Genomic DNA, 22,032 nt, shown 5'->3' with positions numbered 1-22,032 from the left:
TTAATGAAGTTTGGACATTTGCTTTCTTAGGGGTGGGCCTCATGTGAGCGTGCCCTGTTCAGCAACCACAAACTGGTGAGATTTACAAGCAGAATTTGCAATGTCTTCAGCTTCCAATAGGCTGACAAAGAAGGAACTCATGTTCCTGTAACATTACCTTAAAAGAATCAGGATTCTTAATGTAAGGTTCAGCACTGCTGGCAATGTTTCCTGTGAGCACCTTCTCTATTTTTGCTACTAATACAATCTCAGAGTGAGGATTACTTATGGAGAAAAGAGCCTATGAATAGAAAAGAGAGCAGTTAAAAGGTACATAGGGATACTGGAGAAATTAAATACTACCAGTGCTCTTTGCTGATGGAAATGCCATCAGAACAAATTCAGAAAAAAATTACAGGGGATGTATCTCTACACTCCCAAGACAGCCAGATGGAAACTAAAATTTTCATGTTAGTACTGCAGTAAGCTTGTGCACACAAAGCATCTTGCAAAGATCCTGACTCTAGTCAAGAAACATACGACCATGTTAGCATCACCTAACCTAACTGTTCCTCTGGAACAATGCTTAAACACTGGTCTAAATCAGCCACACCTCAGGGGAATGACTGGGAAGAAAAAATGTAATGTAAAGGGAATGGGGGGATGAGGTTTACAGTAACAGCAAGAATGTGGGAGTACTTTGATATTAATACAGAGGATAGATGAGACTAAGTTACAATTTTGTTTGGCTGGTTTAGGAGATGTCAGAGAAAGAACCCAAAGAATGCGGGAAACATGGGTGGTTTCTCAAAATGACAGACACTAATTTTTTTTGAGTTTTGATTGTAAATATTGTGTAGTTATACAAGATCCACTGATATACACACACACAAAAAAAATTGAAAAAATAAACCACCCCTAGCAGAGAAATTCTCTGATGAAAATGAATACTACTACTGAACTATGATGCGAGTCACTAAGTCATGCAGTCACACATGGAATACCTGTTTTGGATACTTCAGCCATTCTTCTGGGAACCCCTTGACTTTTGGTTCTTCCATCTCATTTGAATCTATATTTTCAACAGTGCCATTTTCTAATGAAAATGAAGAACCTGAAATCATCTGTCTAACGAGAGTATGGTTCAAATCCACATGAAAATCAGCAGAGATCTTCCTGCCATCCCTGACGTCATACAGTGCCACACTCACAAAGAAAGGCTCTACCTGGAAAAAAACAACACCAGAAATAAAACATAGTACTAACTGAGAGTGAGAGGGTAAACTCCATCTTTTATTAGGCCCACGCAGCTAGAAAAAAGACAGCAAAGATTGTTTACCAATTATGAGATTAATTGAAACCCCTCTCCCCAACCTTTGGCAACAATTTTTCCAACTTCCAAGGGCTTTTAAAGGTAGTGTGTTGACACCGAGCCAGCTAACACAGAAACTTGCAGAAAAAGAACATGAATGTGTCTGTCACAGATAACAACTATAGTAAGAAAGGGAACCCAGAGAAACTTCATAGAATTATTTTAATGTAGATTCGCAATCGTTATAAATGAAGGGATAGTGAGGGTGGGCTTTCCAGGGATCATAAGAAATGTGACACAAAAATGATGACAAATGTAAGGAGATGAAAAATGTTTACTGGTAGAAACACAAACGCGTGGGTGTATTATTCAGTGGGAAACACATGTTCCATTTTGCTAGGAATCCGAGAGCATTCAAATAGCTCTGACAGTACCCACTTGTTCTATCCCATAGTAACAAGGAATTAAATCCTATGACTGCAAATAACCTCTATAGAGCCTTTACAGTTCTGATCATAGAATCATAGCATCATAGAATATCCCGAGTTGGAAGGGACCCATAAGGATCATCAAGTCCAACTCCTGGCACCGCACAGGTCTGCCCAAAGTTTAGACCGTGTGACTAAGTGCACAGTCCAATTGCTTCTTAAATTCAGACAGGCTTGGTGCAGTGACTGCTTCACTGGGGAGCCTGTTCCAGTGTGCGACCACCCTCTCGGTGAAGAACCTCTTCCTGATGTCCAGCCTAAACTTCCCCTGCCTCAGCTTCACACCGTTCCCTCGGGTCCTGTCACTGGTGATAACAGAGAATAGGTCATCTGCCTCTCCACTCCCTCTCGCGAGGAAGTTGTAGACTGCGATGAGGTCCCCCCTCAGCCTCCTCTTCTCCAGGCTGAACAGGCCCAGTGACCTGAGCCACTCCTCATACGTCTTCCCCTCTAGGCCCTTCACCATCTTCATCGCCCTCCTCTGGACACTCTCCAACAGTTTAATGTCCTTGTACTGTGGTGCCCAGAACTGCACACAGTACTCGAGGTGAGGCCGCACCAGCGCAGAGTAGAGCGGGACAATCACTTCCCTCGACCGACTAGCAATGCCGTGCTTGATGCACCCCAGGATACGGTTGGCCCTCCTGGCTGCCAGGGCACACTGCTGGCTCATATTCAACTTGCTGTCAACCACAACCCCCAGATCCCTCTCTGCGGGGCTGCTCTCCAGCGTCTCATCGCCCAGTCTGCACGTATAGCCAGGGTTGCCCCGTCCCAGATGCAGGACCCGGCACTTGCTTTTGTTAAACTTCATGTGGTTGGTGATCGCCCAGCTCTCCAATCTGTCCAGATCTCTCTGCAAGGCCTTTCCACCCTCATCCAAGTCCACAACTCCTTTACAGTTCTGATGAAACACATCAGTCAGGATAAGAACGACCAACTCATGATGTCAATTTCTGAGCTGTCTGGAAATCAGAATCTTAAAATTCTGGAGATAATGAACAATGCATCAGCAGGTACAATATTCTGTGCTTTTGCAGACTCTGTAATGAATTATTGCATGCCCTTAGTTCAGTTATCATGACTTCATTTAAACAGCTATTCCAGTCTGCCAAAAAAGTATTGATTACATCATGCTGAATATGCACTCACTGTAGAGGTCATCTGCAAATGAAAATAAGTAAAAAAAATAAAAATAAAAATCAATGCCTCATATGTAATGCATGAAAGTTGAGTTGCCAGGACACTAATTTCTCAGAACTTTTCTGCTTTAAGGGAGAACTAACTAATGGAACTAGCTATGGATTGACAGCTACAACTTGCTTTTCCCTGCCCTTTTTTCTTAAAGTAAAAATAAGAAAAAAATTCTGTTTTGTCCTCTTTTTTGCTGTTCCTTTATTACCAGATGAAGCATCCAGTCCCTTCTGTTTTGCCTTCTCATCAGTAATTTCATCTGACTGGTCCCCAGTCTCTCTGAAGAGCAACAACAACAACAAAAAAACGCACAATCTACCAGCAACTGATAGTTGCTGGTAGTTGCCTCCTTACAGTACTGGCAGCTTAAACTTGTTCTTATAGCAATTGTTAAGGATCGTCAAGGGTCTTAACATTTTTAATTCCACATTCAACTGTAGCGAAAAGTCTGCAATCTAAATCAGCTTCAAAATGTTTACTGTAAGGTTCCCTCAGCTTCACCATTCATTTCAAAGAGATGGGCAGAGTGGGAGGAGTGAATACAGTAATGTGAGCATGTTAGTTTTCCTTTTACATCCTATTACCAGAAGTAATATGTGCACAGGAAGCCTTCTCTGGAGTGGTGGTGAGGGTGGGGGGGAGGAGGAGGAAAAAACAAACAAAGCTTACATTGGTTGAAGGATCATTTTCATTTTCAGTAACACAGGCCTGGAGATTCAAACTGAGGGACTTGCAAGTTATCAGGATCCTCTTTGCAGGTTTTTCTTCAAATGGCTTGATTGCTGAGTTGGTCCCTGGAAACTCCTTTTTCTGAGGATTCAACAACTGAAATAAGTTGGGTGATTAGTTATATATGGAAAAAGCATGATAATCCCAAACTACGCAAACTTTTTTGAGGCGTTTACTATCGCTACAGTTAATTTGACCAAAGATTTGGAAGAATTTTCAACTAAAATAAAATTTCCAATTAAATCACCAACAAATGTACATTCAGTGCAAGCAGTAACATTCCTTGAATCATGAATTCTAATACTGAATGATAAGCAAGCTGAGGATAAGAAAAGAAAAGCAATCTGCGCTTCCTACATTTACAGCTGAACTTTTCACGTACATAGGCTTTTATACCTCCAATTGTACCTCCCACTGCTTTTTGCAACCATTCACATTTCATAGTCAAATTCAGCACAATAAATAACAATGAAAGCACTGTTCTTACAACATTCCCCATACAAGAAAAGGTTCTGTTCTTGTAATATTTTCAGTCTGTTTTAATGATTCAAATTTCAGCTAGATTGGACAAGATGACCTCCAAAAGTCCCTTCCAACTGCAACCATTTTGTGTGCAGATATGGGCAGAGTCTGTACATAAACCTCTGCAGAGCAGAGACAGCACTTTTTTCCCCACTCATTTTGAAGCTGAAAACAAATGTCACTTCCACTCTACTTTTCTCTTACATCTAAGACTCCGGCATATACAAGTGAGATCAGCACAGGGTGGAAGTCTCAGGCATACTCAGCTGCTTGCTGAATTCCCAACCACCCTGGTGGCTTCACTAACCCAGTTAAATCAGCACCTGTATTTAAAAACTTTTAAGAACTTGAAAAAAATCTTTTCACTCACTGCTATATCAGGATCCAAGGAGAAAAGATTTAGTCGCTCTGTATTTCGAGAGGCTTTCACTGTTTCTTCTGTTTCTGTGATGTACTGTTGTGACAGATAATAAATTAATTTTCTGCACAAGAACAGAAATCCATAGAGTTGTTAAATCTCTAAATGAATGATTCACGTTTCACTCATAATAACACTCCTCATTTCTGCAGTAGGTATCCCAAAGCACCTTCAAACATTCTTTGAAGGTTATACGCTTGTGAAGCAGGATTTTCAGTCCACGATATACTTTGAAGGAACCCAAAATAGGAGCAATTATGAAGTTCATATATGTTACCACAGAATCCACTGTGAAAGATGTCAAAATAGTGGCTCAAGATGCACACAAGATGTACCTGCCATGGACTAGGGATCACAGATCACTGCTGCAGCCAGGCATATGGAGCAAGGGGGAGGAACAGGAATTAACCATATAAAGAGCAATATAAGCATAGTACAACTTGCAGACCATCTATTTTAGCCTTGAGGGCCACCAGTGGTCAGATCTAGCAGTTATCAGCTTGATGTATCTGCATTAACTAAACCATTTCCAGTAAAGAAAACATCTATCTACAGACAAGATCAGATACCACTGCTGTCTGTACACATGAACTCAATTACATTTTATCTTTGATGTTGTTGCTGTTTTAATTGTGTGACCACGTCATAAATATGAATACAACCTAAAGTGAAGTGTAGACCAAATTCTGTTCTTATTTGCATACACAGTTTTTGGTTCATATCTCTGGGATTTACATCCTCAGATAGGATTTTGCTGTGTATATAGACAGTATACTGTCGCTACTGCTACAGCGGGTAGCTGCCCAACAAATTACAAACAGATCACATGTTCCTTTAAGAAAAGCAGTGACGTATTTCCAACCTAGCTTTTCATCAAGAAATTTCTTAGCACCTTCTACAATTATCTCATCCACATGAAGTAGTTTATGAATTCTGGAAGACAAAATATCTCCCCTGATACTACATGTATCTTTCAATGAAATTAGTGAAGGTTATGAGCAGTTGACAGCTCATTTCCTTGAAGTACTGCATGTCACACAGGAAATCTTGGATCTCTGATGGCCAAAGTCTGCTGAAATACAGGTTAAAAAAGTAAATATTTAACATATAACTGCAGGGATAAGACCCTTACTGACTTCACAGGTATAAATCAAACCCCTCTAGTATCTACTTTTTCTTACACCCAGTGGAGCTTTCTTCATTTATACAAAGCCATCAGCTTTTCAGAAAGAAAATTATTCCCACCATTTATCATGGCTCTAACACTCAAAATGGGCCGTATGGTATTTTTAAACCTTTTGAAATATTATTGATCATCTATTAGTAAGCATTTTGACCTAGGTAGCACATTCCACTCCGCTTGTAAAGAAAAACATAACATCCATTACTTTTGCAAAGTCTGGGTGCAACATGTTCTCTGAAGAGTCGGTCTCTTCTTGAGAGCAATCATCATTCACCGAAGCTTCTGCAGGGTCTTGAAAAAGGGGGGTGGGGGAAGAAAAAAAGCAAATTTTTTTTATTATACTTGCTCTTTCCACTGGGTTTTAAAAATCTATCCCCAACCTACTACTGCTTTTTCTTCCCTTTAGTATCATCAGGCTATCAAATGAAAGAGATACTAAAGTAACCTCTGTTCTGAACCTCATCCCCCAGTGGTGTTTGCTATAACTTAGTCGGTATTTAAGCAAGATGCCTGACTCTACTTAGTGAAGTGTCTGGCACATCCATCCATGACAAATATTTGTGCCCACAATAGAAACACCTTCCTTTGCTCTCCCAGTCCCTCCTGATGCAACACAGAGAATTTATGCCAGCCCAAAGATTTTGGACACCTGGTGAACAGAGTTTTCAGCATAGTCAGTGAGGCAGATAGGACCCACTCTTTGGGAAGGGAAGTGATGTAGTCTGGACTCCACAAGCTGAAAATCTATGTATCCAGAGAAGAACACTACACAGCAAACCTTTTATTTGGCTCTTGCACTCTCTCACTGGGGACCACTCTGCTTTCAGTAGGTAATTCAGCCCAATGTGAAGTAAGTCATTACCGCCATTTAGGACTCTTCTGCCAAGAAAGCATCGTGCCTTTTGACAGGTTAACTCCATAGCACATTCCTGTTGCTTGTTATCAGGGCTTTTACCAGTAAAGGCTTCTGTTTTCTGTTAGCCTTATGTCTTTGTCCTCTTATGCACATTTTTCTTTCTGTTTCATTAATATCCCTTATGGGTGGAATTTTCAAAAGTACTTCTCTGATTCTGACGTGGAAGTCTCTTGTGCTTCCAAATCATAAGAACATCTTTGGCTATATGAAGAGTATCCTGTCCCTCCAAAATTAGAATTTATTATAAGCATCAGGGTAAAGACTTCAATTAGCTCTGAACTTCCCCAGGATTCAGATGCATGTGGGTTCAAAGCTTAGATTCAGTTCAGAGTACGAGCAGTTCAAATCTGTGTTAAGGTTTCAAGTGCTTTCAGTCTTAGAATTTTAGTTGGGGTTCATCCAAACCGAACATGGATTTATTACGTGAAAGGATGAGTTACTGCCTCATAAAGAGTACAGTATAACTGAGCATCTAATTCTTTCTTCCACAGTGAAAGGGTATTCATATGCAAACTCACAAAAGCAAGAAATGAAAAGTCAATAAGCTTCCAAGGAAAGAGCAATATACCACAGCTGAGATTTTTTTTTTAAAATTATTATTAGCTCCAGATGTTTAAAGAAAACAAAATGCTGGAAAAAGAACTTCTCCCGGGCAGAAAACTCTTTAAAACTTTCAGACTCCCAGGATGGTAAAACATAAAGTACCAGCAAGCTCATCGACAGGGAAGACTATTCTTGAAAAAGAGCTTTATAAGCAAAGCAGAGCCATGTTGTTCCTGCTGACTTTATGGGGAGCAGCTTACCTCCCTCCCACAGCCTTTTGAAAATGATCTGTGGGTAGTTAGCTGACATTGTTCAGGGATTGCCAAAAGACTGGTGCTGCTTCATCAGAAATCAATAGGTACAGAATCCATTAGAGACCAAGGCAGTTAAAATGATTCAATAGTGATATCTGAAGGTTCATTTCTTTTGCATTTGATTTAAAAAACAATGCAAGATTATTCACTCTTACCAAGTTTCAGATCGGTGAGGTCTGCACTTTTCCTCTCCTGAATGGTCCCCTCTGGATTTATTTGCAGGATTTTGTTGAGAGTAAAAATCCAGTCATCCATATCCTGCTCGTTTTCAGCTGCCAGCACAAAGTATGTAAGGTCATTCATTTTTAGCTCAAAGGCATGTTTCCTAAGCCTGTTATTCTGTTGGAACAAAAGGAAAAGAAAAATAAACACCATAACTATAAAAAGGTACCAAAAAAAGGTATCCATAAGATGGACTTCTATACAACTATGCCTCAATAAATAAATAAATAAATAAAGCAAAATTAACTGGCTTTAAAGAAAATTCAAGTACTGTGATATTAACAAACATTTACATCAATTTAGTTTTAATCTGTGTATCTAAAACCCATTTAGTAGGGAGTACCTCCTAAATGGAATAGGAAGAGACCTCTGATGGGGAAAGGACAGCATTGCTACATGACTCAAAGTCGCCTACACAAAACCCCTCTAAAGCCAAGTCTCCTATAAGTTACCAGAGCACCAGACACTCAAAAAGATACTGAGTATAATTTTATTATTTTTGTATTTTTCTGGAAGAGATTTTGGATATTATCAGTTAAACTTGGAATAGAAAGTAAACAGTAAATCTCTCCAGAAGATTTGAATAGGATGAAATCTTCCACAGGAAAATACTCCCATGGGTGCTTCCATTAGGCACTGACACTTTAAAGCATTAAAATGATTTTACAAAGAGCTATGGCATTTTCAACAATTCCTTACAGGAGGCCAAAGGTGAAAATACTGTTGTCTGGACATTGCAATTCTATCCTTGTCAAGTATAGAATAAGAATCAATGCCCAGTGTATTGGCAACAGATTTATTCTGTTCTGTATCACCAGATTGTACCTGCAGTAGACGGTTAATCCATCACTTTCTGTCATGAGAATTTACAGGCACTTAGTTACTGAAATAGCGCAATAAAATTAAATGGTGCAATTTTCCAATATAATATCCTTCATTCCTCAAATTTATCAAATCAGTGAGGCTTCTATCTCTTAGTCTTATCGAGACAGCTGCATCAATTGTCTCTTCCCCTTGTTTAAATCTGAAACAAGCACTGATATGTCCTCCCCCCAGTACATAATCTAATTTTCACAACTACTCTCTATGAACATCAGTGTCACCATTTTACATTCAATATTGCAGAAAATTGCCATCATCTACACTTAGGGCATTACTGACACATCTAACCTTGAAGTGACACAGATGAAAACCAATTCATCCAGCCCATAACTGGACATTTCACTTATTTCACTTAGTTTCAGTTTTTCTTAATTCACAGTCTTAAATAAAACAACAACGGTGCCCTGTAGTTCTACATACCGTAACTACTTCTCAATACACACAACTGCAGTCCTGTATCAACAAGTTACTAAGAACAGCTCCTGAGCCAGCTGGTGAGATCACAGCAGTATCTTCTTTTGTGTATGAGGAGCAGAGGCAAAATCTGAGGCTGATGAGCAGTGAAGGAGAGCACTGGACACTGAGAATAAAGTTCCACGAACACTCTTTTTTTCCAGCGGCAGAGATGATTTAGAAGATTCCTGCCCAATCTGTCGTTAATGACTTGCTCCAGTCCTTATATTACACCTCATGACCCAGCTCAGGAATCAGGAAGACTAAATTTTTGGAGTTACTCGGGTCAATGGAATCAGTCAAATCTGGGCTTTTCAAGCCGACTCAGGCGTGTATGTACATGCACACGTGTGCTATTTTTTAATTCTGCTACTGAAAATTCTCTTGGTAAGAAATCATTTTCCCTCATGCACTTTATTGAGGTAACTATTCTTTCAGGTATATAAATTTTAGTTCACCCTACACAGGGTGAGAATAGGGTTGGGTTTTGCAGCAATTCATTTTTGGGTGTCTGATACTGTTTTTGATCACAGTGAAATCACTCTAATCTTCCGCTCACTGCAATTACCTCAAATTAATATAAACAATAACTAAACTTTTACTGAAATCAATTTTTGCTAATAAATCACAAGGGCTTGAACAAAAATTGGACGTGGAAGAAAACTATGCCAAAAATCCTAGTCCAGTGCCCATTCAAAACTTTTAAGATAAAGTTATCTGTATAAGGGGATCACGTATATGAATTTATGCACAATCCATAAAGAAAAATGCTATGTTTCAATTTATCTTCAGAAAGCGTACAAAGAGCATTGTGATGAATGCACTTCTTGTCTGAATTATGTACTTCCCCTTGCAGACATGGCCAAGATCTTTAAATCAGGTACTGTAACACTATCAGACATTATCTAAGAGAGCAATACATCTTGCATGCTGAATCTTAAGAACATTAGGGCAGGAAAACTTCAATATCCACTTTTCCATCTGCACTTCAGACTTCTGGCAAGCAGATGAGATCTACAGCAAAGTCTTTGTTTAAAATCTAAAGCCAACTATTTTTCTTTCCTCATCAGCTAAAGGGGGTTGGGGATTGAGGTGGGGAAACGTCATTTCTCATTTTTCTTCTCTGTAAGTCCTTCCATATGGAGTGTGGACCTTGAGGTTGACTTGTAATCTTCAACACTTAATTTCAAGTTTAAAATTTCTTCCAGAAGGAAACAATACAAGATTCAATAAGAAACTACGGATGAGCTATAAATGAAACATCTGGCTAAGTTTAATGCCTGCAGGGTCATTCTTTCAAAATAACAGAAGTGTTTTGAAGGTGTTTTGCATTTCATCTGGAGATGGTTTCTCCAGGATGCTTACTGCAGTCTAGGTACTCAACCTCTATCAAACAGGAGCTCAAAGTCATTCTTGTTGAGTTAAATGATTTATAGCGGTGTAAAACTCATAAAATCAGAGATTTCACATCATAGTTCCTCTAAACCTTCAGATTTATTCATCTCTTTTCCAGATTCTATGTTTATGACAACTTCCTGTTTACGACAATTCTAAGCAAGGTTTTGTTTTTCAGCCTTATGACTCTAAGTTCATCACGTTTTTGGTAACAGAGAGATTTTGATGCTGATGATACTTGCACCATTATCGCCTTGGCTAAAGATCACTTATGACTAGTGAAGGCAGCTCATAAATTTATGCATCTCATTTTGAATGTCAATCAAAGAATAATAAAAAAAACAAGTGCCTGGTGGTAGGCAAGAGGTGTTGTGGACAATTTGCAGGTATTCTGTAGATTTAGAAGGCAGCTGTCAAAATTCAGGAGGATTATTTCAAATATATATATTTTTTGGTCATAGCTCAGTTAAAAAGTCTGAAAATCTTGCAGTCAAGACATTTCACACCCACCCCCACCCCCCAGACAGTACTTAATCTATATCTAAAACCACACTAAACCACACTACAGGGACATCCAGACCTTAATTAGGGTTCTGGCTGACACCTATCTTAAAGGAAAACACACACCACCAGCAAACAAAAGCAAGCAGTCATTTTTTCCTCCTATTTTTTCCTATCTTCTCCTATTTTTTTGTCCTATTTTATAAATGACTGGGCAATACCAACACACAAGATCAAAGACATTAGTTCCTGCCCAAAACTGACAGCAGCTAAATAAACACCCTCTGAACCACAATTAACTGTACAACTGAGAGTCAATTAACAGCAGGAACTTCTTTACAGGAGTACCAGTATTTCTCTAACTGCACAGAGGACGTCTCCTACACAGAGACCATCATCCCAAACACACAAAGCCTAGACTCTAACATAAGCATGCATTGCAGACTTCAGGCATTTCTGAACAGGATTTCTGTATAAGCATCTCCTTCTGCTGCACTTCCAGTCTACTTGTTAGGGTCTTTCAAGCCAGTGGACTGACAGAGGCAGACATCATTGTCTTTCTGCGAATTTACCTCTGTCCTCTCCTACACCTGCTTGAAAAAAAAAAATACCCTTTAAACTATGCAGGATAAGCTGCCATTCCCTATGGAGCCTGGTACTTTTCCTGGACACAGGAAAAGGGATCTGCAGGAGTTGTCAGCAAGTATTCGTTCCCAGAGTGAATTACCTTTACTGATTATTTCTCTTGCTTCAAAGGGCCCGTTTAGGGAGAAGGAGAAACTTTCCAACTAGGAAAAGCTTATGTATATTAGGGGTCTTCCCTTGCATTAGCTGAAAGGTTTCTTTCAAAGCAACCCTCAATTCAGTCAGTACTGGCGTTTTTACCAAACTTTACTGGTTAACAAGTAAAGAACAAAGTATAGCTAAAAAAAGCATTTCCTTAGGTAGTGACACGTGGGGCTAGATGAACAGAGTAACATGTTATTTAAGATAACATCTTGTTTAACATGGAAAAAAAAAAGAGAAATACATTAATAGAAATAAAGGAAAAGCAGCTAGAGGGAAAAAACGCTGAGAGCTCAATTTCAGGAAAAAAAAAGACATTTCTGGCTATTTATTTTTCCAAGTTACAACAACCAATAAGGCTCTGTCATATCTGTTGTTTTTAGGACTCTCTATCACCTCCAAGAATGATGATCTTCAAGGAGTCTATTGAATAATCTAAGCACTTTGGAACTCAGGATACAGAATTAATTTACAACTTGTAACAAATGAAGCTCTATAACTTCAGTCTCTTTAACCCACAATAAACAAGCACGGTCTTAATAAGCATAACATAAAATCTGGCAGCTAAGAAAATAATTTCAGCGAAAATAAACTTTTAATATTTTAATATTTTCCTCATGTGTGCCATTGGCAAAGAACATATATATGACCTGTTACCATAATTCATCTGAGGTTCTTGTAATCTGTCAGTTTGACCACTTGAACCAATTAAAAAAGCAAAACTAACGGTGTTTTCATTTCATGCAACTGCTGACAAGATCGCTATCCCATCCATGTACGCATTCTTCCATGTGCCTCTAGTAATTCTTACTTATCTGACACCAAAAAAATACAATGAAATAAAATGAGGCTTACCTGTACGACTCCTGTGCAAGAATCCAAGAAAATACATCCCTTTGGCTCCTTTGATATTTTTTCATCTTTGTAAAAATTCATAATATATGAGTTATCTGACAACTGTGTCAGCTGGAAGTAGCGCTTTTTGAATGACTGAAGTAGAAAAAAAAAAAAAAAAAGAATGAGAATTGCTGTCCTGCAAATTGTTTTCACTGGTACTTTATTCACATGGTTTAAATAATAAGCAATTCCTACTCACATTTCAATTGCACTATTTTGCAGACAATTGCAACATTACTTTAGTATCATTTAAAGCAATGTAATGAAGCCTAATCTGAGATATAAACATATAAATGACAAAAAAAAAAGTCTCTATGGGGGATATAAATGGAATAAAGAAAGAATAATGCTGTTCCCTTACCCGAACAGTAATGCTATTGTTTACAGTGCTGTTAAAATTCCCTTTATAAAGCCATCCAGACTTGAAAACTCCTGCTGCTAGTCCTCCTCCTCCTCCTCCACCACCTTTTGAAGATGAGTGGGATGTTGTATCCTAGATGAAAGATGTGATTAATATTGCATTCACTTGCTTTTTGAATTAAGACGAAAGAAAACTGTAATGTGTGAATATCTTCTTGACAACAAATAATCATCCTTACATTCCTTTTAATATAAGACTTATTAATAAGCCTGCTGTGTACATGATGACATAAGAGACAAAGCTGTTCCACCAACATCAAAGTTACTTAAAATATAAAATATTTTATAGGAGATAATGACCCTCCATTATCTTTTTTTTTTTCATTTATTTTTATATTTTAAGATGTTAAAGTAATAAATAAGTCTTCCCTGGCTGAAAGAAAAAAATAGAAAACATACTTCATCCTTATCCACATCTTCATGATCAATTTCAAAGGAATGTGATGGCAGTTTCTCTGGTCTACATTCATTTCTAGGAAAAGAGAAAAAAATATTTATTTACTTATTTATACAATCATCTATTTGCTATTTCAGAGAGGCAACCATCCTGGGTCCCTATGGCATCTTCAGAACATCTACTGCCGTGATTCTATATTCCTTTAAAAATCACTATATGTACATAAAACACCTTTTTTCTTAAGCTCTCTTTATCTTTTTTTTTTTTTTTCCCAGCGATATGAAATTGCAACAGCTTCATAAACAAGATTCAAAAAAAAAAATTTTTTATTCTTTTCTCTGCTCTTTCACCACAACAGGCAACAAAACCTAAACAATTCCCAGAGAGTGATCCCATTTAAGGCTATCAAATTAATTAGAATGAACTGCTTAGGAGCTTTTTCTAACCAACAAAAACATTACAATGCTTTGGTAAAAGTTTCTACATTTCTTTAATATTTCAAGATTTTTCATTAATATTCAATATGATGAGCATAGCCTTAGAGTAATTTTTAAGAATACATATATGTCTTTTTGATGTGGTGCCATTTAAGAGCTCCATAATGCAGACTATGAAACAAAACTGAATATGAAAGAGCAAAGCACTTAAGCACTTGCTTATTTTTAAGCACATAAATAATTGTACTGTCCCAAAGTACTTAGTATGTTGTGGAATTAAACCTTAAGTAACAGCCAGAAAAATGCACATGATAAAAGATATTTTTAAGTGGAAAAAATAGATTTTTCTGTGGCCTGAAGAATACTAACATTGTTTTCAAATTCTTGAAGATTAAAATCTCATCTTGAAAACTTTTACTTATGACATTGAAACCTACAAAAGTTGCCATGCTAAAAACCATTAATAAGAAGGCCAACCTTTACGGAACTGTCATTTACCCAGACTTAGAACATGAACAAAGCAACACAACCGTGTTGTACGTGGAAACAAATTCAAACAGAAGTTCAGAAACCACATGCTCGTAAGCTAGTTTCCTCTGTAAAGTTAGCAAATGTTAGCCCACGCTAGCATGCAGTGTTACTTTCAAAAATAAATAAAAAAGAGGTAGCTGACCCTTTTTCATTTTCTGTTCATTCATACACAAATTATGATCAGGAAGATTAGAATAAAAAGCAATACCCATCTCCTCTTTGCTTTTCCCATTTCAAAATCAGTTTTATCACGACTTCAGGATCCCACTGTATTCAGAAAAGCCAGCATAATGAAATGCACACAGGATACAAAAGAATACAGGACTCTTTATTCTGTTTTAGTTTGTTCCACTTTCAGTGTTTAGTGTAAACAACTAATTAATATACTGCATAAAAAGAACCTTTACAATCTATTGATACCTTTGACATCTATAAAAGCATTAACATTCAGAATATTTGACATGGAATTCCACGGCAGGTTCTCCAATACAACCAAGGATAGCTGTTAAAAAAATCTTAGACACTCTCTCCTACCCAAATGAAGACAACCCCCAAAATCTCAAACCAAATCCCACATTTTATAAAACAAAACAAAAACACCACCACCAAAGCAAACAAACAAAAAAGCCCACCACCTTTCAAGCCCACCACCTTTCATTTTTAGACCAAAATCCTTTTGGCTTATTCATGATTCAGAGCTATAAATGCACTGCAGTGCTCGTAGGGCAACCTACAACCAAAAAAAAACCCAAAACAAACTAACAAACAAAAAAACAGATGCTACAGGGGAGGGGAAGTAAAGAACATGGGAAGGAGGAGTTGAATTGCTATGGTGTCCGGTCCCCTGCCTCCGTGACACTGCAACTCTGCCCAGCTCTGCTGCCCCGCAGTTGGAAAGCAAGCCTGTCCCATTGAGCCTCAGACCTTCTGCAAACATGAGCACAGGGCACATTTCTTAGAAAGAAGGAAATCCTGCTGTCCTCTCAGAAGAGCTATATAAGAGACATAAAAGGGCAGACAATTTGGTGGCAGAGCTGGCAGATCATAGAATTGAGATGGTGTCAGTGGCTTGGGATAGGCAGTGTGAAGTTTGCATCATTAGAAAAAAGTCTTGCGAAAAGGTCTCCTTTTTTTTGAATAAAATATTATGAATCTTTTTATTTCTGCCTATGCAAATTACTCTCAAGAATGCATATAGGCTGCCTCAATGCCAAGGGCCAGTAATTTATAACTTGCTACCCCTACATCTACTAGCAAAACCCCATCGTATGGACATTTCAGTCTGCAGTACCACCACAGAAACACCTGGCGGGATGACTGACCATCCTGCCGAAGTGCTCCCTCACTGACCACACATGAACCTCTCATACATTCAAAACTGTGTAATGCACCATGAGATAAGGTTTTCTCCTTTGCTAACTTGGAACCATTTCAGGTATGCTGCTCATCTCTCTAGGGCAGGCAGATAAAACATGGTAAAGAATTAATCTGTTGACTTGGTATTCCCTCTTTCCCTCTGCCTACTGCCTCTTCGGACCCATATAAAAATGCAGACTTCGAAAGGAGCAGACCTAAAACACCTACCAAGCGTTAGAGGTTTTCACATTTTAAATGACAGCAAAAACTTTGCTAATGACTATTTCTGTTCCCAGACACACTGTCACCACAACGCACAAACTAAGCAAGCCCAGTTCTTCCTCCACCCTTCCATTTGCTCAAGAAGTCAGAACACACCATCACAAAGCATAAAAAATGGTATAAAAAGAGGTAGTGAGAGCTCACAGAGAGGAATTTAAGGGGTAGAGAGACCTGAGAAAAACCTCAGAGGAGGAACACACTCAGAGAAAAACTAAAGCAATTGCTAAAATTTTGTTCGTGTTAGTGTGCACATGTCGTTGAGCTCTTCCCCAGTGTCACAGCTCTAGTTCAGTGAAACTCCACCACGGACACGTTGAGTCCCCTGTGCCTGCTCCAGGTGGTCTGCATCACATTGCAGCTACTTCTCAATCAAAAAGGATCAATATTCAAAAAGAACTTGGATATCTGATAAAAATCTGCTATCCTATGCAGCCATTAATTGACATCTTCTATGACTGTGTCAAACACCACAGCATGTCAAATGTACAAACAGTTATGAATTCCTTTCAGCACTGCTGAAGGCTGCTGGGTCCCAATCTTTGTGTTTCTAAAATTCAAAACCTCCGGAGAAGGTTCAGCACACCTTCAGTGAATGGAAATCCTTTAGCCACAGCTGGATCTGGCACCATAAATGGCGTTCTTTTCTCACGATGCAAAGCTACAATACTTAGCACTCACCCAACCTTCCCTATTAGGATGATTTCCTATAAAAAGAATTAATACAACGGTATGCCTGGATTTCTGATATGGTGGGACAGTATTGTGCAAACAAAACAAAACCAAAAACTATGGAAATTGGGCAGCCAGAGATATCATCAGTGAGAGAGAATTACTATGACAAGGAAGTATCAAACCACCACATTTTTAATGAGGAGATTTAATCTAAAAGTCTGAATGTCATAACATGCATGTGCAAATTGAGCTCTATTGCTATCTAGGAGGCTGTGTAATAATGGAAATGGTATGAAACACGGTGGACTTCAAACCAGCTTTGTTGAAGGTATGCTAAGCCCAAAGCCAAGGCAACTTTCAGCAAACAAAACATGGGCACTCCTGCTATTACTTGGCTGCTGGAGCATCAAGCAGTGCTGCAGTCCAACCGCTCCTGAGTGCTATGTTCCGATACCAGACAAACAAGATTACTAGTTATCATCCTTTACACAAGTTGGGAAAAAGTACCATCTGAGACACCATAACATCCCTAGAGCATGAACTCATGAAAGTAAATCATATTAATTATCTTAAAATAACCTTCATCGAAGAGATGTCCATAAATGGCTAAAACGTACTTCTGTGCAGAGTAAGGCAACCATGTCTGTCAAACGTATATTTTATAAGACAGAAGACACTTAAGGTTAAATGGAAAACTTCTGCACTGCAAACATTTTTCTTGAGCACTAAATGCTTTAGTTCTATAAAACAATCAGTGCACTAGGTAGATAAGAAAAGGTATGTTTATAACTGATTAACAAAACTGCTTTTAATGGCTTTTTGTACTACCGCGTTCACTCTTTGTGCAAATACCAATGTATAAGAGAGAATGTAAGTCTGGGGAAGGGTTAGAGCACAAAACCCTCTGAAAAACACATCTAAAGGGACCATAGGAATCAGCTTATCGATTCCTGCCACAATAGATTTAGCTAGTACCAGGTTTGCATCCAAGCCAAATCTGAAGCACCTGTTCCTGTGGTTGGTGTTATGTGCCTGTAACCACCTTTTTCATCCGGTATCATGATTTTAATGCCTCAAATTCCAAGCAAGGAGGTGATAACGCTGTTTGTCTGGGCAATCAGTGAGATCATTCACTACTCTTTAAGAGTCCTCAGGGCACGGGATACAAACCTGCCAGAAATGTGAGTAAAGGCAGAAACCCATTCAGGAAGGAATGAGCTCCTAAATTTCTTCATGAAATCACATCAAAGAACTTGTTCCTTCTCCTCCCATGACCTTTACACCAATTTTAATGTGCTGCCTCCAAGCACAGAAGTGAAGTACGCTTACCCAGACACCTGCACATGTCTGCAGCCTTATATCCCAAGTGCTGTACCTGCACACACTGTATACATCGCACTGTGCAGCTATAAACTCCTAAACAAAGTCTTACTCCTCTGATAGACAGGGTAACTAAAAGGAGAATTAATCCCAGTTAAAGGTGAGTGACATTTATGCATTATTAAGGAAAACATTAAGCCAGCTTCCCTGTATCAACTGTGCTTTGAATACGCAAATACGCTCTTAAGATTTGAATCAGCACTAATAGCGTTTGTTGATACTACTGAATTCTGCAGAGTCTTGAACTTTTGCTAAAGGACCTTTTCTTCCCCTTTTTAAAAATGCAAACCACTATAAATACAGTAAAACAAGCAGAGCATAGGAGACGATAGAAAGTGCAAATATGGACACAGCTCAGCAAAATGACACAAACCTAAGAGGAAAAAATAAAAAAAAAAGAAGAACTTATGCTAGATCTTACTGTGGTAAGTGTCGAAAGTCTTCTGAATACTGTTCATACTTGTAGTTCACAACGTGCCACTGGGAATTGTAATATTTACAAGCCTAAAGAAAAAACAACAGTAACAACAATTACTATAATTTTTCAGACTTCAGACTCAGAAAAGTCTAGAAAAGAAAAAAAAAAGCTGAGGGAGTCCTTTTTGGTAGAGAAGCACATATCCTTCTCTTTTAGACCTGGCTTGAAGGAAAGTGAGTATCAGATGTTTCTACATTTTGAAGCACGATTTCCCTTTTAAATCAACTGCTCTGAATCATACAAGACTGGGGGGGACTGGAGGAGGGGGAGCTGAAAACAACAGGCTTTACTGGTTCTCATACCCTACTTTGTAAACACCCTTAACTAATATCCTACTTTGTTAACACCATTAAATAAAAACACCTCCAGCCCCTCAAAAGACAGTACCCAATTTAGGCCTCTACTTCTCGTTCTGACTGATCTTCATTCTTTTACCATTCAGGAATATATTAAGAGGATTATTATTTCTCACCAGGGTCTCATTTTCCCCTTCACACTGAATTTGCTCAGTCATCTCATCATTTCCTTGCAGTTCTTATTTTCTAAAAATAACCTTTTAGCTGGTTTTGTATCTTTTCTGAAATTGTCCTTAACATACAAATCTCCCTTAAAAAGGGAATCAGACCTGAACAAAGACCTGAAGGGTTTTATTATGCTATCAAATAAATCGGAACAACTGTGACTTACTCACTACAGAACTTCTGTCAATGCAATTAAACACAACATGACATTGTTAGGTGCAACAAGAGGCATGAGATACGTGTTTATTGATAACATACACATATAGAATAAGACAAATGACACTATGCCAAAATTTCCAGCAACAGAATGCAAAATGAAAATTGCTAACTGTACCGTATGCTGAAGAATTTTCCCCAATATTGTACTATTTTCTCCCCACTCTTCACTTGAACTTTAGCACCAGCCAACACAAGACGGACAGGAAAGAAAAATAAAATAAAAGAAAGAGGGAAACAAGCCTAAAACCTAACAGCAAAAGCTGCTGCTGAAGATGATAGGGAAAAGAAGGGAAGTCATAAAGGAAAATGGTAGAGATCTATGTTAGATAAAGAAGCAGCAGCATAAAGGGTAATCTAATCTAAGGTGAGAACAGGAAAAAGTCTCACAGAAAGACACGGAAAGGATGAGATTGCAGGAGGCAGAGAGAATGGAACAAAAGACAGATCAAAGAGACTGGAATGCAAAACGCTAAGCAGAAAGAGGAGGAGAAATGGCAATAAAGGGACAAGATAGGTTACTCCAAGTGGCAATATTTGCTCTCTCTCTTGCCAGCCTCTTCTGATGTTCCCATGGGAGTCACTGCTTTCACAGCAATCTTCACCTCGGAAGGGACAGAAAGGGGATTTACCAGGCTGCTGGAGCAAAAACCGAAATGGACTGAAAGCCTAAAGGTGGTGTTCTCTAAATTATTCAGCGCTGGCTTAACAAATCTCCTTTTTAAGTCTTGTGTATAGTATTGTAACAGACTGATTATGCATCTTACAAGGTCAGGTCTGAAGCCTATACCACTCTGATGTTGTTCCTACATTGCTCTGCCTTTGAATAGACAAAAAAAAAAAAAAAGGGGGGGGAAACAAACAAACAATCAAAAACAAACAGAAAAACAAAACTCAATGCTTTTTTTTTGCCACTCTTCAAGAAGTGACATTGTCATTTCTGTGTTTGTGTGACCTAAGTTTCATTAAACTATTTAATAGTCACCTGGGTTATAAGAGTACTCTTACAAGAGCAACACGTCCGCTGGCTGTACAGGAGCCAACGAACAGCTCATTCATTGAGTGTTGCGAGGAGGAGCACAGACTCTTCAATTCACACTTCACTCTCTTTCTACTTGGCAAATGAAAAATAACTGTGCCTTCTACTGAAAGGATGGCTTTTCCCCCGTGGTCCTTTCATCACCAAGTATTCTACTTAACAGATGCAACTAGTGTCCACAGAGAATTCTCCACATTGGCTTTAGTGCAAACATTACAGATTGATGTGTTCCCAAAATAGCATTTTCTCTTCAGAATATCCCTTATTACATTGATGTCTAAAAGTTTTTTTATTGGAAATTATTATTGGAAATTGAATTTTAGTAATGAGGAAAAATACCCGTGAGGAGCAAGAAAACCCTTTCTGGAGGCAGAGATTTCACCAGGAGCCCAGAACCAGCAGAGAGCGGAGGTACCGCTGCACAGCTGTTGAGCTCAAATGGACTTGGGTGGGGAGGAAAAATACAAACTGAAATGGAAGCTCTGGGACGTGGGAGGGCTGGCACACGTTTGCATGAACTTTCCTATTCCGCTGTTGACCAGGCAGGCTGCACAGCCCGTTCCCAGGGGGAATATCAAATTCCAATTATTTTCCCCCTTGCCCAGAAGGTCCAACTTTTCCTTAAAGAGGCAGACTACCCTGCAAGCTTTTTTCACCTGCATCTTCTTAGCTCTTGTTCTGGTGGTGACAGTATGATGGCTACCGCAGTGAGAGAGGAGCTTAATAAAGACTTGCCCTGCAATGCAAACGAACCTTTTGGATGAAGAAAAAAGAAAAAGGGAAGTGAGATAAACGCAACTGAAGCCAACACTTGAAAGCAACTGCAGTTTCTTTCCTCCCCAGCTTCTATTCTCTCTAAGACAGTGCTGGGTGTGCTGTCTTGGGAAATAGGGCCACACGTATGACAACAGGCATTCATGGAACAACCCGGCCTCATGTGGAGAAACCTGACGCATGGAGCGGTTCTGCCACCTCGCCTACCCTGAGGAGATAAGTGGAAAGCAGGAGATGTTGAACAGGGAAGGGCTAGTGCAAGGGCTTGGAAACACAAAGCGAAGGGCATCCAGAGCTGGAGGCAGCCACGGCACCAAAGGGGAAGCTGCAGAGCACACTGTGCTCTGCCCCAGGGCCGGCGACACGCTAATAACGCCTTCCCCACTGCTTCCCCTTCCTGGGACCTTTCCTGCAACGACAAGAGGACGCCGCAGGAGAAATTGGGAAGGTGGAAGGCACTGTGACAGCCCCAGCTAAAATTCTGCTCCCCCATGCCCACCAAGAGCCAGCAGCCTCTCAGCCAGCTGCTGGCAAAGACCTTCACTTTAGGGCTCTCAGAGCTATTTCCATACCAACACAGGCCACATATACAGCAAAGAGCAGTGACACAGAACAGCAACAAACCACAACATTAAAACACACTATTATTTTAAAATATTAAACATTAAATATTTACCCCTTCTGCTATTAAAACACCCACTAGAGTTTAATAATACATGTCATTGTCCTGATGCTACTTTTCTTTAAGGTATTTAAAACAGATTTTGAAGTCAGGAAATTCACTGTGATGAATAA

At 39.0% G+C, this 22,032-nt stretch overlaps 1 protein-coding gene across 13 annotated transcripts in view; it reads right to left on the bottom strand.

Annotated features, from left to right (window-relative positions):
• Positions 1 to 22,032, bottom strand: part of DOCK10 (dedicator of cytokinesis 10) — a 150,881-nt gene that overhangs the window by 62,243 nt on the left and 66,606 nt on the right. For 10 of the 13 annotated variants that reach the window (XM_035544606.2, XM_050712487.1, XM_050712494.1 and 7 more), the window contains exons 4-13: positions 18,631 to 18,713; positions 13,554 to 13,626; positions 13,096 to 13,227; positions 12,693 to 12,827; positions 7,754 to 7,937; positions 6,031 to 6,116; positions 4,595 to 4,678; positions 3,643 to 3,798; positions 984 to 1,205; positions 158 to 280 (exon numbers count right to left, since the gene is read on the bottom strand). In XM_035544606.2, the coding sequence (XP_035400499.1) occupies positions 158 to 280; positions 984 to 1,205; positions 3,643 to 3,798; positions 4,595 to 4,678; positions 6,031 to 6,116; positions 7,754 to 7,937; positions 12,693 to 12,827; positions 13,096 to 13,227; positions 13,554 to 13,626; positions 18,631 to 18,713 (1,278 nt within the window). The remainder of the gene's footprint in view (positions 1 to 157; positions 281 to 983; positions 1,206 to 3,642; positions 3,799 to 4,594; positions 4,679 to 6,030; positions 6,117 to 7,753; positions 7,938 to 12,692; positions 12,828 to 13,095; positions 13,228 to 13,553; positions 13,627 to 18,630; positions 18,714 to 22,032) is intronic. The other 3 variants (XM_050712488.1, XM_050712489.1, XM_050712492.1) reach the window with 1 other exon arrangement.

The sequence above is a fragment of the Cygnus atratus genome, chromosome 9, assembly GCF_013377495.2.
Source record: "Cygnus atratus isolate AKBS03 ecotype Queensland, Australia chromosome 9, CAtr_DNAZoo_HiC_assembly, whole genome shotgun sequence".
In the NCBI taxonomy this organism is placed as follows: Eukaryota; Metazoa; Chordata; class Aves; order Anseriformes; family Anatidae; genus Cygnus; species Cygnus atratus.
Note: the sequence above shows the minus strand (reverse complement) of the source record. Positions and strands in the feature narration are given on the sequence as shown.